The 18,135-nt window shown below is 36.4% G+C and overlaps 1 protein-coding gene across 1 annotated transcript in view; it reads left to right on the top strand.

Annotated features, from left to right (window-relative positions):
* Positions 1–6,752: 6,752 nt before the first annotated feature.
* LOC139136509 (solute carrier family 2, facilitated glucose transporter member 1-like) overlaps positions 6,753–18,135 on the top strand; it is a 38,421-nt gene continuing 27,038 nt past the window's right edge. The window contains exons 1-3 of the mRNA XM_070704233.1: positions 6,753–6,832; positions 16,307–16,408; positions 16,996–17,153. Of these exons, the coding sequence (XP_070560334.1) occupies positions 6,821–6,832; positions 16,307–16,408; positions 16,996–17,153 (272 nt within the window). The 5' untranslated portion in view covers positions 6,753–6,820. The remainder of the gene's footprint in view (positions 6,833–16,306; positions 16,409–16,995; positions 17,154–18,135) is intronic.

Raw genomic sequence — 18,135 nt, 5'->3', positions numbered from 1 at the left:
TTGATATATAACTTAATAGGGATTAATTAATATTCGAACGTCGATTAGACTTTATATCGGCCATTGGCCGTAAATCGTAAAATTTGCTAATTTCACACCCAATAATTAAGTTCCCGTTCCTCCAAACAATTTTTCATAAGGTATTTATATATTTTTGGAAGAACTCAGTGCAATAAACAAGAAAAAACAACATTAAAAGTATGTGTCTTGAGATTTAGTGGGTGCATGAGCTTGTTTTCTTATTACGCGGTATGCCACATATCCGTGTGTAACATAAGGGGTAGGGGTAATGTTTCCCTTTCTGTTTCGAATCATGAATGATGAAACCATAAAAATGTTACATTTTTTGAAAGTGCTGCATCAGACCTTTCTAAAAATATATAGATTTATGGGGAAAATTGATCAGACCTTTCTAAAAATATATAGATTTATGGGGAAAAGTTGCATATTTAAAAGTTACAAAGCTTAAACCTTTCGGTTTGTGTCGATTTCAAGTGATTTTTTAAGAACGAAATTACAACATATGGGGTAGGGGTAATGTTTCCCTTTCTGCCTCGAATCATGAATTACGAAACCATATAAATGTTACACTGTTTGAAAGCTCTGAAATGGGCCTTTCCAAACATGTATAGTTTTATTGGGAAAAGTCCATATTTTAAAGTTACAAAGCTTATGCCTTTCAGCTTGTGTCAATTTTAAGTGATTTTTTTAAGAACGAAATTACAACATATGGGGTAGGGGTAATGTTTCCCTTTCTGCCTCGAACCATGAATTATGAAACCATATAAATGTTATACTGTTTGAAAGCTCTGAAATGGGCCTTTCCAAACATGTATAGTTTTATTGGGAAAAGTCCATATTTTAAAGTTACAAAGCTTAAACTTTTCAGTTTGTGTCAATTTTAAGTCATTTTTAAGAACGAAATTACAACATATGGGGTAGGGGTAATGTTTCCCTTTCTGCCTCGAATTATGAATTATGAAACCATATAAATGTTATACTGTTTGAAAGCTCTGAAATGGGCCTTTCCAAACATGTATAGTCTTATGGGAAAAGTCCATATTTTAAAGTTACAAAGCTTATGCCTTTCAGTTTGTGTCAATTTTAAGTGATTTTTTAAACAAAATTATAATATAAGGGGTAGGGGTAATGTTTCCCGTTCTGCCTTGAACCATGAATTATGAAACCATATAAATGTTATACTGTTTGAAAGCTCTGAAATTGGCCTTTTCAAACATGTATAGTTTCATTGGGGAAAATTGCATATTTGAAAGTTACAAAGCTTAAGCCGTTCAGTTTGTGTCAATTTTAAGTGATTTTTTGAACAATATGCACAAAACAGTTAGTCCGTTGGCCAGGTATCGAAATCATCCCCTCTAAGGCATTTTACCCACTATGATTTTCTGTTAGCTAGTATTCTCAGCTGTCATAATCTGCTTATTTTCCATTTAACTGATGGTGTGTGAGAGTGTAACGACTTGTTTGTGAAGGGCTGTCACGCCCTCGGTAGTAAAATAGGAATGGGTTAGGGGTAACATATTTACCGCTAGTCGGAAACAAAAACAAAAAAGTACCATAAACAATACATTCTTAGAAAGCCCAGATAATCCCCTTACCATTGGTATACAACTAAACGGGGATAAATCGATATTCAAACATCGATTAGATTTTATATCGGACATGAAATGTAAATTGTAAAATTTGCTTAATTTCAAACCCAATAATTAAGTTCATGTTCCTCCAAACAATTTTTACAAGGTATTTATATATCATTTGAAAGAACTTAATGCAATAGAGAAGTAAAAAACATTAAAAGAGTGTATCTTCTTGAGACGTATGGGGTGCGTCGATTGTTTACCTAATATATGGTATGCCGTACATCCCTCTATAATATACATTTAAGGGATAGGGGTATGGGTAATGTTTCCTCTCCTACCAAACGCAGCGAATAAGGAAGCCACATAAATATCATATCTCTGAAACACTAACGCAGTTGTTTTTCCAACAAGATATGGCTTGATGGGGTAAACTCAAAAATTATGCAGTGACAATGCCTAAACTCAAAAGTTTGTGTTACTTTACTGACATTTACTTGTTAAAAGGAACATAGAAAAATACCTACTCTATAGGCATTAAATAGCACTAAAAAGCTAAAATGGTGGTTAATAAAAGACGTTTTACTCATTTCAATAACTCAAATTAGGGAAAGAAAGTTAACAGCTATAATATGTCAAAATTATATATTCCAAACCCACAAACACTAAATTGGATGTCATAGTCGTCATGCAAGTTGATATGACAGCAGCAACAATCAATCCCTTTTCTTTAATTGTATCGCGAGAGATATATAAGCAATAAAGCACCACTTTGAAAGGATACCACACGGTTTCGACCGGTAAACAACATATACGCACGAACTTCAGTCGTTTGTATAAGGAGTGAAATGGTCAAAACCGAGCTCGAGTGGTGTACCCAACTTATAGGGGTTGTTTATCGCTATATTATATCAGTATATTGAAACTTGTGATGAAAATAAAAAACAATGTGAAAGAAACCCACTTTGGAGATAGGAATGGCCAACTTTACAGTATATCGTAAATACATGCACAGTCACGTGACCGTCTGGGCAAATCAGAGCTCACTATTAATAGTGTTACTTTTAATACCACACGGGAACACGAGAGAATCTTTATCGCTGAAAACCAATCACCATTAATCCACAATATAGCTTCTCCATAATAAGATAAGATGGATCGACAACACTTTACCTTCCTTACCAGAAAACAAGAGATCATAACCAATTTTTCGAAATTATTTTACAACGCAGAACACTATATACTCCCAATGAGGATTACTTTTTCGACTGGGTACTAAAATTCAATAGCAAAAATATTCTGGAACTAAAACCCGAAAAGCCAAATGTCACAGAACGCATTCAAATTACGCAACTAAATAGTAAACAGAAGGCGAACAAACACTCTCTACACCAAGCAATAAGAAGGCGAGACAACCTCAGAAAATGACTAAAAAGGCTTATATTCCCATTGACACCTCAATGTTTAAAATGCCTTGTGAGTGAATCTATCATTAGTTTCTTATCATGGATGACATTTAACCAATGTTAGACCCTGACGTCTTTGAAGCAAAGACCCTACAAACGGACGTTTTAGGGTCAATGCTTGAAGATACCATTCCCACCAGCATGATCGAATCAGAGAGACTAGATTGATCTAACTTTCGAGCTAGATCAGCCACCAGCAGCTGAGAAAAAATAAGTCAACATAATCATCAGAGTCAAGCGAGCTAGACAACGGCTTCACACATTATACTCCACAGAGAGGACATTCTTACACAATTCACAAAAAGCGTTCAAAAGCTTCGTTAAAGGCATTGTTCGCGATCCCAGGGACGGGCATGGCTGGTTGCGTGGCAAATGCAAAATGTTAGTCATGCTGAATCAAGGTGTAATCAAGTAATAGCTTATTTATAGATTGGGAAAATCCTAATCCTGATAGTAATGATGGAATATAAACTTTGTGAAAAGTTGAGAAAATTTGCCACTTCTTTGATTTGTATGTTTTACATTCCATGTTGTACTAGCCTGTACTATACATGAACAGTCAATACATCCGGCAAGTATTCTGTGCTGTTCTTTTATAGTTAGGTCCCCGCAATCCGAGATAAGTCTTTCTATAGTGTCAACCATTCTCTTCGATTACTGTAATCTACTCCAATAAATTCCCATTTAACTCATTTGTATGATTACAGGGAAGCCTAAGCCTATCTCTTACAATCTAAGATTTGAGATATTTGACAACAACATGTATGCAATTTTCATATTTTTCATAGGCCTAATAACACACAGAAGAAAGTCATACTCAATGTTTTGTCCAATTGAAAGTCAAATTTTCACCGAAACAAGTAAAGGTGGCCATCTGTAAGCCAAACGAGAATTAATATTAGCAAAGATGGATATTAATGAAGCCTTTTTCATTTCCGATCCCAGTTACTCATACAACGGGGTATAAGCGAAAGCCAAGAGTATCGAATGTGTTGAAACCTAAGTGGCCCCTATTCAGTACCACGTAGCCTACAGGTACACCTTAAAGAATACTTACCAGGAGTGTTGAATTCCTTCAAAAGTGGCAACACCTGGAAAGACACTGCGGCAACCAATTTATCACCCTGATCTCTAACTATTTACCTCTACACCCAATAAAGCACCGGGACTCAAGACAGTTGTACATCACAAACTTAGAGAGCGATCGAAGACACTCGCTACACAGAACGCAGGATGGAAGGCTGCAAAGACGATTCTTCAAATAGGCAAAAAAAGAGGCTAAAAACAAACAAATTTCACAGCAACGACGACAGGTCGGGTTTTCTTCCTATACTACGGTACAAAACCAAACCAAAGGGTCTTTCAAAGGCCACTGCACTTCCCTTAAAGCCCGGCTCGAAATGGACTGGGATCATGATTAGTGCCAAGTTTGGTTGCGGCGTTTTGTGCATAATGAGTCTGTTGGTAACGGTTGCGATCGTTCGCATTATCTGCGGATCTGTTTGCTCTCAGATCACGCTCAGGCTCGGACTAATATAGATACGTACAGCCTTCGTTTCAAGGTTCGTTTCAGTCATGCCATGGCAAATACTCGAAATAAAAAAGAAAGGAAAACTATCAACTTAATCAAACAAGAGTTTGCTTGAATGAATTTACCGAAGTTTCAGGCCATATCAACGTTCGTTATGTGAATGATTCAGCTGCTGACCGCCATGTACATACGGAATATTGGCGCCATCTAAAGTCGAATAATTATCAAAAAAGTAAAAAGCTTATATCTGGGCTTTCTAAGAATGTATTGTTTATGGTACTTTTTTGTTTTGTTTCCGACTAGCGGTAAATATGTTACCCCTAACCCATTCCTATTTTACTACGGAGGGCGTGACAGCCCTTCACAAACAAGTCGTTACACTCTCGACACACCATCAGTTAAATGGAAAATAAGCAGATTATGACAGCTGAGAATACTAGCTAACAGAAAATCATAGTGGGTAAAATGCCTTAGAGGGGATGATTTCGATACCTGGCCAACGGACTAACTGTTTTGTGCATATTGTTCAAAAAATCACTTAAAATTGACACAAACTGAAAGGCTTAAGCTTTGTAACTTTCAAATATGCAACTTTCCCCAATGAAACTATACATGTTTGGAAAGGCCCATTTCAGAGCTTTCAAACAGTATAACATTTATATGGTTTCATAATTCATGGTTCAAGGCAGAACGGGAAACATTACCCCTACCCCTTATATTATAATTTTGTTTAAAAAATCACTTAAAATTGACACAAACTGAAAGGCATAAGCTTTGTAACTTTAAAATATGGACTTTTCCCAATAAAACTATACATGTTTGGAAAGGCCAATCACAGAGCTTTCAAACAGTATAACATTTATATGGTTTCATAATTCATGGTTCAAGGCAGAAAAGGAAACATTACCCCTACCCCTTATATTATAATTTTGTTTAAAAAATCACTTAAAATTGACACAAACTGAAAGGTTTAAGCTTTGTAACTTTAAAATATGGACTTTTCCCAATAAAACTATACATGTTTGGAAAGGCCCATTTCAGAGCTTTCAAACAGTATAACATTTATATGGTTTCGTAATTCATGGTTCAAGGCAGAAAGGGAAACATTACCCTACCCCTTATATTAAAATTTTGTTTAAAAAATGACTTAAAATTGACACAAACTGAAAGGTTTAAGCTTTGTAACTTTAAAATATGGACTTTTCCCAATTAAACTATACATGTTTGGAAAGGCCAATTACAGAGCTTTCAAACAGTATAACATTTATATGGTTTCGTAATTCATGGTTCGAGGCAGAAAGGGAAACATTACCCCTACCCCATATGTTGTAATTTCGTTCTTAAAAAATCACTTAAAATCGACACAAACCGAAAGGTTTAAGCTTTGTAACTTTTAAATATGCAACTTTTCCCCATAAATCTATATATTTTTAGAAAGGTCTGATGCAGCACTTTCAAAAAATGTAACATTTTATGGTTTCATCATTCATGATTCGAAACAGAAAGGGAAACATTACCCCTACCCCTTATGTTACACACGGATATGTGGCATACCGCGTAATAAGAAAACAAGCTCATGCACCCACTAAATCTCAAGACACATACTTTTAATGTTGTTTTTCTTGTTTATTGCACTGAGTTCTTCCAAAAAAAATATATAAATACCTTATGAAAAATTGTTTGGAGGAACGGGAACTTAATTATTGGGTGTGAAATTTCGCAAATTTTACGATTTACGGCCAATGACCGATATAAGTCTAATCGACGTTCGAATATTAATTAATCCCTATTAAGTTATATATCAATGCAAAGGCCATGATCTTGGCTTTTTAAAAATGTAACGTTTATAGTATTGTATTGTTTCTGTTTCCGTCGAGCGGTAGATACGTGACCCCTACCCCATCGTTAAATCCAAGATGGCGGCCAAGATGGCGGCAAAGATGGCGCCAAATGAACCCCATGGGACACGATTTGATTTTGGGAACATCAAAATTCATTAAATATAGACCCTAAGGATTACAAAAATGTAGGTTAAAAAAATACATCCATGGGGTGCATGGAACCCTACCTTCCGACCCGACTATTTGTCCATGTGTAAGCCTATCTTGTTCTTTAGCGCTCAACGAACGGGTTAGGCAAAACTTAGAAGACGCGTGTCGGGCACGACGGTCTACAATAGGGAGGAAACCAAGTGCAAGCTACCTTAAAACGCTTTTTCGGCGATAACGATGGCGGACAAGGTAAGGTGTTAAAGGGTAAGCCTAATTCACGTGCCACGTACCGCGTGCTGCAAGCCGCGAGCCCAGAGCCAAAGTTCACGGTGCATGATAGCATGTTAAGCTAGAAATAGGTGCATTTACACTCATATTTAATTCATTGATTCATTTTCATAGATAAATCAACATTCGGGCTTCAACGCCGCCTTCTAAATGCATGAACCGGTGACCAGCAAATGTGTGTTTACGAATTCTACATCAAGGGGCATATGCAGAAAGGGACTCGAGAGAAATTATAGGGAGGGAGGGCCAGTATTTTTAAAAATCACACTGCGCGTAAATTTGTAACTTTAAAAATTGATCAAACAAAATTCTGTACATTATTTTGTAGACTGTATGGTAAGGTTGCTATATTTCAAATATCTAGATCTTAAGCCATGATAATATTAAGAAGATTTGTGCAATATTATTTTTGAGAATTTATGACCTTTGACCTGCCCTATCCCCCCTCGTCGTCAAAGACGGCTGGTGTCGACTATCGAAGTGTGACTGGTATGAGACACCAACCTTCGACCATCAAATCATCCTGTACCTCACTAATTATGCACATCTATAAATTATAGCCTAGCTAACAGAGGTGGAGGTCTCTAGTTTACTGGACGGAGATGATTATGTTAACTAAGATTTCTGCTAAAATATCAAACGCCCAGGATGACATTTGACCTATCCAATATTGCTATAGGTCTAATGTTTGCTGGACGGCCATCATGGGAGGAAAGTGTACAGCAAAAACATCAAATAACCAGGATGACCTTTGACCTGAATTTAACTTATTTGCCAGCATATTATTGCAACAGTCTTCCTATTTGGTGGGATGAGGCGTCACACTATGAATGATGTTGACTATAGCATGTACAGGGACGGCATAACAATTGGGGAGAGTCACTTTTCTCAGCATCATTTTGAAAAATTCGCCCTCCCTCCCTATAATTTTTTTTCAGTCCCTTACCGGCCAGCACATGTTGGATTCGTTAAAACACATATCGCAGGTCATTACTTTATGCACATACAAGGCGTCTATTAAATGTTAGTTAACAATGAAGATGAATCGATAAAGTGAATTAGAGTGAAAATGCACCTATTTCTAGCTTAACATGCTAAAAGTGCATTGTGAACTTTGGCTCACGGCACGCGGCGCCTGGCACGTGGCACATGAATTAGGCTTACCCGATGTTACAATATCACCAGCAATGGCTCAGCTGTTTAGGGATGCTGCACGAAACAGCGTATATATTGCGCAAAATCTCTTCATTCAATTTTAATTAATTTGTTAACCCAAGGTTAAAATAATGGTTTGGCTCATCTTTTAGCTTGTCGAGCAGCCGTAAGTTGCGCGATCAAGAAGTATAGATTAATGCAAATGTATGCAAATCACCCGATTTCCTGCCTTCTCTTTTCTCTCAATTTCAAGATTTCAAAAGAATTCAACTAAACTCTGGCCGAGTCAACTTTTCTGAAATTTCCATATTATGTTCTTCAATTGCTTTGTAACAAAATGATTATTTAGTTTGGTATTAAAGTTTTAGCATTTTGAAAAAGAGGCATTTTAATTTTGCTTATCATATTTCTTTGAGTGTCAGTCTTTCAACCCCTGCCATTTAGAATGAGAATAGATAATGCAAAATGAAATAGTCGTTTTTTCTACATATGCTCTTGTTTCAAATTAAATATTACATTTCAGAAAATAATATCAAGTTTTTGACTTAAATTAATTTTTATCATAAAATAATACCAAAATTGAGGCTTTTACCATAAATACATACCCCTTCATCGTTCGAGTAAACCATTGCTGCCAAACTAAACTTTAGATATTCCTTTGGAAAAAATGTGTTGGTAACATGAAGCACCACTTAAACTGTCTTCTGCAATACATCACACAAAAATGAAAATATTTGTATCGCTTTGGGTAGAAAAAGTGCATTTTATTTGGTGTCAAAAGGTATGTTGAAAATTCGTTTATAGTAAATCTCATTTGTATTTTGTTTTGACGGGGTTGACCTGTAAGAAGAGCAAGTTATTGGAGAGAGTTTCTGAACTTTGAACATTATTCCATGAATTCCTGGTTTCCGTATGTGGAACCGTGCGCTGATGCCAGTATATATTCCTTCCAGATCTATGAGGGTGACTGTAGTCTGTGAACTTAGCGTGTTCGGTTCAAATACGGATTCCGTGTTTAATATGATGGAGTTACATGTTACGACAACAATGTAGTCTTACGTTATTACATAGATAGGGAGAAGATTGTTAGCACAATCCTTTCAACAGAGAAACCCTACGCCTATAACATAATGTAATAATTATATGAATATTAGGGATCACTTAGTTTTGGGGGGTACCGAGTTAATATCACGTCAAGTTGGCGATCCTACAATGGGTTTCATCGTTTTAACAGGCACTAGGAGGTCACTGGATTTTTAAAAACTTACAATCGAAAGAAAATACTTTTCCTGTTGTGATTCTTGGCATGACCGAGTTTTGTATTACACATGCGCTGCTCACAGTGAAGAGACAGACTTTGTCCTGTTTGATTATGGCCAGTGAAACCTTCACGTAACCAGATATTCATTGTTTCCTTTCACTTGTACATCACCACCACAAATTTTACTTTCAATGAAACTTCCACAGTATAGCATGAAATGAACTGATAATTGTACATAGGGGAAAACTCTACCTTTTACAATAACAGGGCAAGTACTCGTTTAAGCTCGTGATGACATGTCATACACAGTCAAGGTCAAAGTTTACTCTGTTGTCTTTTTTCAGAAAGTTGAAATTTGGTACGAATAAAGCTTTGGTCACACATGTGTCCAACATCTATACGAGACATCTTGATTATGTATACTGTAAATATGTAAAGCAAGCAATAGAGCAAGGAAACTTACGGTTTGGTCTGAAAAGCAAACATTAAAATACGAAAAAAATTGATAAATATAACATGATAACAAATGTGAGTTTAAGACGCATCCTTTATCTTCACATCTCTCAAGGCTTGACAATTTAACCTCAAAATCGTCAACTTTTTTCCATTACCTTATAAACAAGTCATCGTCGATGACAATGTCCCCACTGGTTAATCATTAATTTAATTACAGGTCCTCCGAGAGCGAGGACAGAGTCCATTTAATTAATTCGGGCTGTGATTGCTGCGATGCAGATGGGACTTTAAAGCCGAGAATGAGTTACATGGCGGTGAAAATGTAAAATCAATCTAGGCTCCACCCTAATTACAAAAGGTCATTAAATAAGTCAATTAGTAAGTAATCGACAGGATGCTACCAAACATTTTTTATTATTATTACACTGACAGATTATCACCTCCACTACATTTCACAAAATTTGTTGCAGTGCTTCTGGACATTCACCCTAAAAACAAAAATGCAATGTGTATGAAAATTAGCCATATATTTGAACGATACCACTAAGTGACACTGAGTTGTATTACAGCGCTGTGAGATCAACATTTGTACCAAGTTTCATCAAATTTGATGCAGTATTTCTGGACATATAACACTAATTAGGAAATTTCATTAAATATGCAAATTACAAATTGTGGCAACATGACAATGATAAACGCCTTCATTCACTGCTGAAACAATGTCAGTTCAATATTTGTACCAAGATTCGTGAAATTTGATGAACCATTTCTTGGCGTATCATAATTATGAAAATTTATTAAATACGCAAATCAGCAGTAAATTGACATTATACTGCTTCATTGCACGTCATTACACTACTGGAAGACCAAAATCTGTACCACGTTTCGTCAAGTTTCATGCAGCAGTTTTAGATGTCACACTAATTATGAGAGTTCATCAAATATGCAAATTGGTGATCAATTGACATGGATCTTCTTTATATCTTCACAAAGTACTAGAGTACTGACAGACCAACAAAGTACCATGTTTCATAAAATTTGATGCAGTACCTCTCGAAATATCACTCTTATAAAGAAAGTTCATTTAATATGCAAATTAAAAATCTATTGACATGACATGGATATATATTTTAATTCACTGACAAGCAACGTGAGCTCAACATCTGTATCAAGATTCCTGAAATTGTTGAACTATTTCTTGACATATCAGCCTAATTACGAAATTCATTAAATATGTAAATAAGCAATTAATTGACATGATACTGCTACATGTCTTTGCCTGCCATTATGTTACTGGCAGATCAAGATGTGTACCACTTTTCATCAAATTTGATGCAGCATTTTTTGACATATCACACTACCTATGAGAGTTCATCAAATATGCAAGTTACCAATTTATTGGCGTGATAGTTTGAAATGTCTTAACACAGTATATCACTACTGACAGATCAACATTTGCACCACGTTTCATAAAATGTAATGCAGATTTGTGGACATAATCCACTATTTAGGAAAGTTCATCAAATATGCAAATTAGCGATTAATTAAGACGATACTGCTAAGTGTCTTTGTACACATGCTGAAGATTTGCACCACGTTTCATTAAATTAAAAGTCAGACCAACATCTGTACAAAATTTCATCAAACTTGGCAAAGTTGCACCAGAAAAGAGTTCTTATCATTAATTATGCAAATTAGCACTACTTATGCATGCCAAACTAAAGTATAGACCTGCATACGAATGTATTATCCTTGTATCAAGTTTGAAAAGAATTGGCTCAGGCACGTCTATGATATCTGTATGAACGGATCCTGGAGGCCATGTGGATTGACATCAAATACAGGTAACAAAACTGCCGTCATGCGGCCATTTTGAATCCCATCACAAAACAAATCGACGTGCATATGTTTGACATAAGAAGTAATTCATGTACCAAAATAATTGCAATCATGCCCATCCGTAATCCATAATACTAGGTCAAAATTCGTAATACACTAGTTGTAAACAAGTTATTTGAAGGGACGCACCGACATCAAATACAGGAAACAAAATGGCTGTCATGCACCAATATTTGATCGGATCAAAACACAAAACGATGTGCATATGTAAGACATATGTATGTACGACATGCGTATGACATGTCCATGGGGACTAATAAATTTGACTGATTGATTGATTGATTGATTGATTGATTGATTGATTGATTGATTGATTGATTGATTGATTGATTGATTGGTTGGTTGGTTGGTTGGTTGGTTGGTTGGTTGGTTGGTTGGTTGGTTGGTTGGTTGGTTGGTTGGTTGGGAGGGGGAGCATGTGCATGTGAAAGGGGTAGACTGAACAGTTTCTAATGCCTCATGGTACCATACATAATCTGCATGATGAACGTTAAGATAATATAGAGCGTCCTCACATGACGAATTTTAGTCCATCAGACTTAGGAGGAACTGTCTTGCCATGGCATGGATGGTTATGTATACAACTCTAATGATACGATCTATAGTCGTTCGTTATAAAAATTATACATGAGAACAACCCGTTCTAGTCTTACTTTAATTAAATTGTATCAGAACATTATGTTAGAACTCTTGGTTTCCACTGCCATTCCTAGCGTACAATTTACGTAACTAAAATCCTAATTCACACGTTTTGCAGATACATTTATTTAAGCCCCTATTCGTGAAATATAGTTTCAAAAACGGCGCTGATTTATGCAATCCTTGATAAGATGAATTTTAAGGAAACAATCACCTCACCAGTACCACATCTAGCGATTAAACCTCACTCATCATTTACTTATAGGGGAAATCGATGAAACTATGTTGACTTTTTGTAACAACATATAGAACATTAAGTGATGCTGTGTCATATTGTCAGGGTTTGCCTACAGATTGTCCTGAGGGTGCAAAATCACAGTAGTGAGAAAACGTTTGATAAAAACGAAACAGTCACACGTAGTAGCTGACTGTTAATGTTAGCAGCAGCGCTGGTTCTTATCGTGTTAAATGTTATTTATGATGACGTATGTACGGTGTATTGTTGTGGGAGAATGGGGCCACAAAGGTGAGATTAATAAATCATGTGTTAGCAGGCAACCCATGACTGACCTTGGTTGTAAGAAGTGGGCCGACAAAGTTGGTGGCAAGGTCGTCCATCACACTAGGTGCCTGTACACTATCATATGTCACTCCTTTGGTCGTAATACCAGCGTTGTTGATGAGTAGATTAAGCCCATCGTTTCCAACATCTTTCTTCACATGTTCTAAGTCTACATTCATTGGTGACATTTGAACATTATTCAGAAGTACTACAGTACAATACTGATTCCAAAGCTGACACAAAGAGGACCTTCAAGTCTTGCGGCATATTTTTTTAGGATTACAATACTGTCGCTAATTCCAATGTCACTGAAAAATTACATCATGCAGCTGATCATGACTTTTGCTGTTGTCAAATTCTTACTTAGAGAGTCAAATATCAGAAGTATATGTTATACAAGTGTATGTTAGTACATGTACTTTAATCAACAATTTTTTATGTCCTTGCCTAATATAAAGTGGCACTTCCACTTGGTAACATTTTTCAAACACATTGTTTTAATGCCCACGGTCGATATTTGACTTGGCGACTGCGGGCGGATCGCAAGATATCGATAAAAACATGTCCTCAAAAAAGTAAAAGTTTGAATTCAGGTGGCCTACCTAAATTCAGCTTCCGAACATCGAACGTTCGGCATGGGGCCATTGTCGACTAAGCTATGGAGTACGAGTCTACGCTGACGCTGCTGTACGCCACAGTAGCACTCGCGTCGGTGATCGGTCATGCCCGTGGGGGAAAGCTGAGTCTTACTGTCTTGGCGAAAAAATAGAAAAACAATTTCTGCTGATTCCACCAGAATTCGCATAGGTGACAAGCACAGTTACATGCGGTTGGTACATAGCGGCCGCCGCGTGGTATGCATAGACGCATACCACGCGGCGGCCGCTATGTATCAAACCACACGTAACCGTATGGCAGACGACAAAATGTAGTCATCAGAGGCGGCCAATATTTTCCACGTAAAAACTGATATTTATGTGGTATTGGTTAAAATTATAATACAACTAATTGAGAATAATGAAAACGACAAAACTAAGGAGAAGTTTTAAAAAAACTTACTGAGGTAAAGGCATAATGCTGTACACAAAGTCTTCGCAGTGGGGGTAAATTAATTGCGTCATTCGAACTTATTATGGACTCCCTATCGTCAATCAGCACAACAACAAACCTCCGGGGGATTTCGGGTCATAATCAGAAACGATCGTAAAACTTCGGGATGTGGAAAATACGCTCGGGAAATGACATGTTTTTATCGATATCTAGCGATCCGCGCGCAGTCGCCACGTCAAATATCGACCGTTAGCATTGAAAAAATGTGTTTTAAAAATGTTACCAAGTGGAAGTGCCACTTTGGGTGTCTATTTCTTAACATTTTAATGTTTGAAAGTCAAATGACTATTTTCTATTCAATGTCAGAAGGAATACACACAGAATGTATGTATCCCTATAAGTTGCATTTCGATACAACATAAGCTTGGTAAGGATCAAGTGATTTACAGACTCTGTACTAAACTGTCATTGGCATTTTTTGACATGTTGTAAAAAGTCATTTGTGCAAGAAGTTTGTCGGTTTAACCATAGTCATTTCATTAATATAATCCTTGATTTACTAACTGTACATGAACTTTGATCCTCCGATACGTATGGACTGACAGGCACAAGAACACAAAGCATACGGGATACCTTATTGACTTACTCTATCTTCTACCTAAATGGTACAATAGTCATTTTTGCGACCACTGTGTTTTATTAGTGCTCAAAAGTAAATCATGTCCACAATCATGGTGAGATATACACATTCTAACAGTCTGCATGTTTGATTAGTAATGCTAACAATTCTGTGTATATATACACATATATACATGTGTGTGTCTGTGTGTGATATATTATATATATATAATATATATATATATATATATATATATATATATATATATATATATATATATATATATATATATATATATATATATATATATATATATAACCATAACCCAAACGGGATTCGAACCCCCACACACTCACGGCAACATCGCCTAGCTGCTAGACCTCACACAAAACCAGTCGTAATAATGTATACTGTTCAATAAAATATTTCATCTTTTGATTTCACTTTGCTCAGGTTTTATTAGTGAGCAGTACAAAAGTTTTTTGTCAGCTGATTTCAGTATTTACAGTCCCTGTCAGAATCTACACCAACGACAATTTCTTACGTACATGCGAGCCAGGATATGTAATTAAATGTATTTATCTTTGCACAATAGTTTTAACTACATATTTACCATTCTAAAACGTATATGATTAACCCTTTGCGACCATTATATGGTTTTTGCGATCCTAAGTAGTACGGCGTAAGGGCCCGAGCATGCTCGGGCCCGTTCGTCGTACAACCTCGGTCCGCAAAAACTGTATCAGGGTCGTAAAGATTGAAATAACATCGCACGGAAGAGTAGTTTTTATCCGGAATGAGAATGAATGGTTCTATGTATATGACAAAGATTTAGTTTCCAGTAATCCTCACTCATGTGACGTCGTCTAAGACCTAAGGTCTGTAATCAGTTGCAAACCATATCATCTGAAAATAAGCAAAATCATATTAGATTTTAAGCATTTGGTTATATTCCTTTAACCACTATAAAATCTTTCAAATTCTTACGCCGATAAGATATAATTGGGATTTGGTGTACCGTTTCAACACCTTGAGAGAATTAGAGAATGACAAAGATTGTACTTACATCCTTTTTTCACTTTAAGATCAAGATGTTCGTCAGTATAGTTTAAAGGCCTACTTATTATTAAATTATATCTCACATGAAATGTATTTGGGTGATAATAATTCCAATGAAGAACAAAGATAAACCCAGTGTTAGCAAACACTTCACATATCCACTTATGCGAGAACCACGGATTGAGAACTGCAACCTGGCTTTCCGGACCTCGTCGCTTCGCTCACGTATATGTGCGCTACTGCAATGGGGAGTGTTCGAAGGGTTTTAGGGCGAATATTTATTGATAAAAACTCATTACCAGTAGCCCAGGAAGTCTTTAAGCCAAATCGCTATAGCTCAAGGAAACGCATCGCTATACTGCGTTTATGGTTGTTTTAGTCGTAGCCATTCCTCTACCGCCATTGCACATTAACTTGTCTTTTTAACCTTAGTCTTGGTGAAGACATTTCAATCTGTCATATTCAATATCTTGGAATTTAACATTACACTAGAATAATTTGTATGCCCATAATTTTGAATGTCGTTTTATGTTTACATTTTTTTCAATTTGTTGTGTAAAATATTAACAAACCTAAAAAACGTTCGTATTATATCTTGGATGGTAAATGTATTTAGGTATATAATAAATGACCGTGAGTTATGTGCATTGTTATAAATAGAATTTGAATTTGTAGAAAAGTGCATGAATTATGACTGTTATGGATATAAGATTCGTTTTTGTAATTTTTTTTCAGATACACGTGACATCTTGGTTAGTGTATGCTACAGTTGTTGTGTCTTTTCTGTGTATTGGTCAGGCTGGATACAACATCAGTGTCCTGGCAGCACCCACCAAAGTAAGATATCACGCCAAAAATCGATTATTAGACATTAATGTACAACAATTTCAAATAGTTGTTAGACCACATTTGCCTGCGCGTCAATGAAGTAAGTATCAAAAAGTGCTGGGTTATGTGTATCGACAATCAACAGCGCATAAATTCGGGGGGAGGGGAGACAGAGACAGAGAGACAGAGAGAGACAGAGAGGGGAAGGTAGAGAGAGGTGCAGACAGACAGACAGAGACAGACAGACAGACACAGAGAAATTGTGAGCGTGTCACTGATTGAAACAAAGACAGACAGACAGACAGACAGACAGACAGAAACAGCGAGAGTGATCTAGATGACGGAATTGCATAAATCATGTGTTAAAATTTGCTACTCGCACATGATGGCATGTTGGGTACTCTTTATGATATTAATAGCTGTCTGATTTGATATAAAATATAATGTATAAAATCAAGAACATCTGTTTACGTGACCAAAACGAGTTGCATGCTAATGTGTTTGCTGCATTGCACAGTGATACTAGAATTGCACTGCCGTTTTGTTCTGGTTGTTTCCACAGTAACTAGCTTGTTCATATCTTCTGAACATTTCAGTACATTCAGGATTTTTATAACAAATCGTACACAAGACGCTACGGAGAAGCATCTCAACAAACACTGGACTTGCTATGGGCAACTACAGCAGCGTCTTATATGATAGGGGGCGCTCTCGGTGCTATCGCTGTGCCCTTGACAGGCGACATATTAGGAAGGTAAGCGTAAAGTCCCAGAAGTGTTGCTTGACTCGACAAGTTAAAATTCTTTATTGACAAAAGGTGATCTTCCAATTGTTGATCAGACACGGCTGTTAAAAACAGGAACATAACTTCTGTTCGCGGTAAAACAAAATTAAAGATATTCAAAATGCACGGCAAATTTTCGGTTAGTAATCTGATGTTCTTATAAAATCTACAAACAAGCACAGACGTTGGTTAAGATACATTTGACTATAATCCTGACTACCGGTGCGATTACAAAGTGACAATGTACACAAAGGTTTAGCTCACATGTTGAGTCTCGGTTTATAAAATTATAAAGATTTGTGATGATTTTGGGACTACATTGTTTTGTGTCGGTGTATACCATTCATTTGTGTGAGTGAAAGTGAACCCTTTACTGGCGTAAGGATATATACTGCTCACAAATTGCCCTTGGAGTAAGGACTCACGCTATGTTCAGTTCAAATTAACTAGACTTCATCGTGTTTGATTTTGCTTATCCTGGATGCGAAAACATCACACCATGATTAAGGCAAAAACCTGTAACTTTTATATCCATATTAATGTCACATTTTATCAGTAATGAAAGGGTATTGTAACTACATGACATTTCACACCTTAGAGATTTGTTCGTTGTTTAAGGTAAAAAGCGCCATGGGGACATATGTTCGGACTCCCAAATGTATCCAATTCTTTTTCTGATCTCCCGCTTATGGGGACTTATTTTACAGCTCTGGACGTAAACAAAATTTTCACCGCCTTACTTTTTCGAAGGTTTTATTTTTTCCCCGTAGAGTTTTCAATTACATAGGGAAGGCAGCCATTTTGAATTTCAAACGTCGGTAAATATTAGGCAATTTGCTTCTCTTGTACCAACATTTACGCTACGTGACCCCGATTTCTATTTTCGATTTTAAACAGAAGCGTTGAAAGTTGTTTGAGGAAATTTAAGCAAACGTTAACGTCTTCTGAATTC

Source organism: Ptychodera flava, chromosome 7 (genome assembly GCF_041260155.1).
Source record: "Ptychodera flava strain L36383 chromosome 7, AS_Pfla_20210202, whole genome shotgun sequence".
Lineage (NCBI taxonomy): Eukaryota > Metazoa > Hemichordata > Enteropneusta > Ptychoderidae > Ptychodera > Ptychodera flava.
This window is presented reverse-complemented; position numbering and strand designations above follow the sequence as displayed.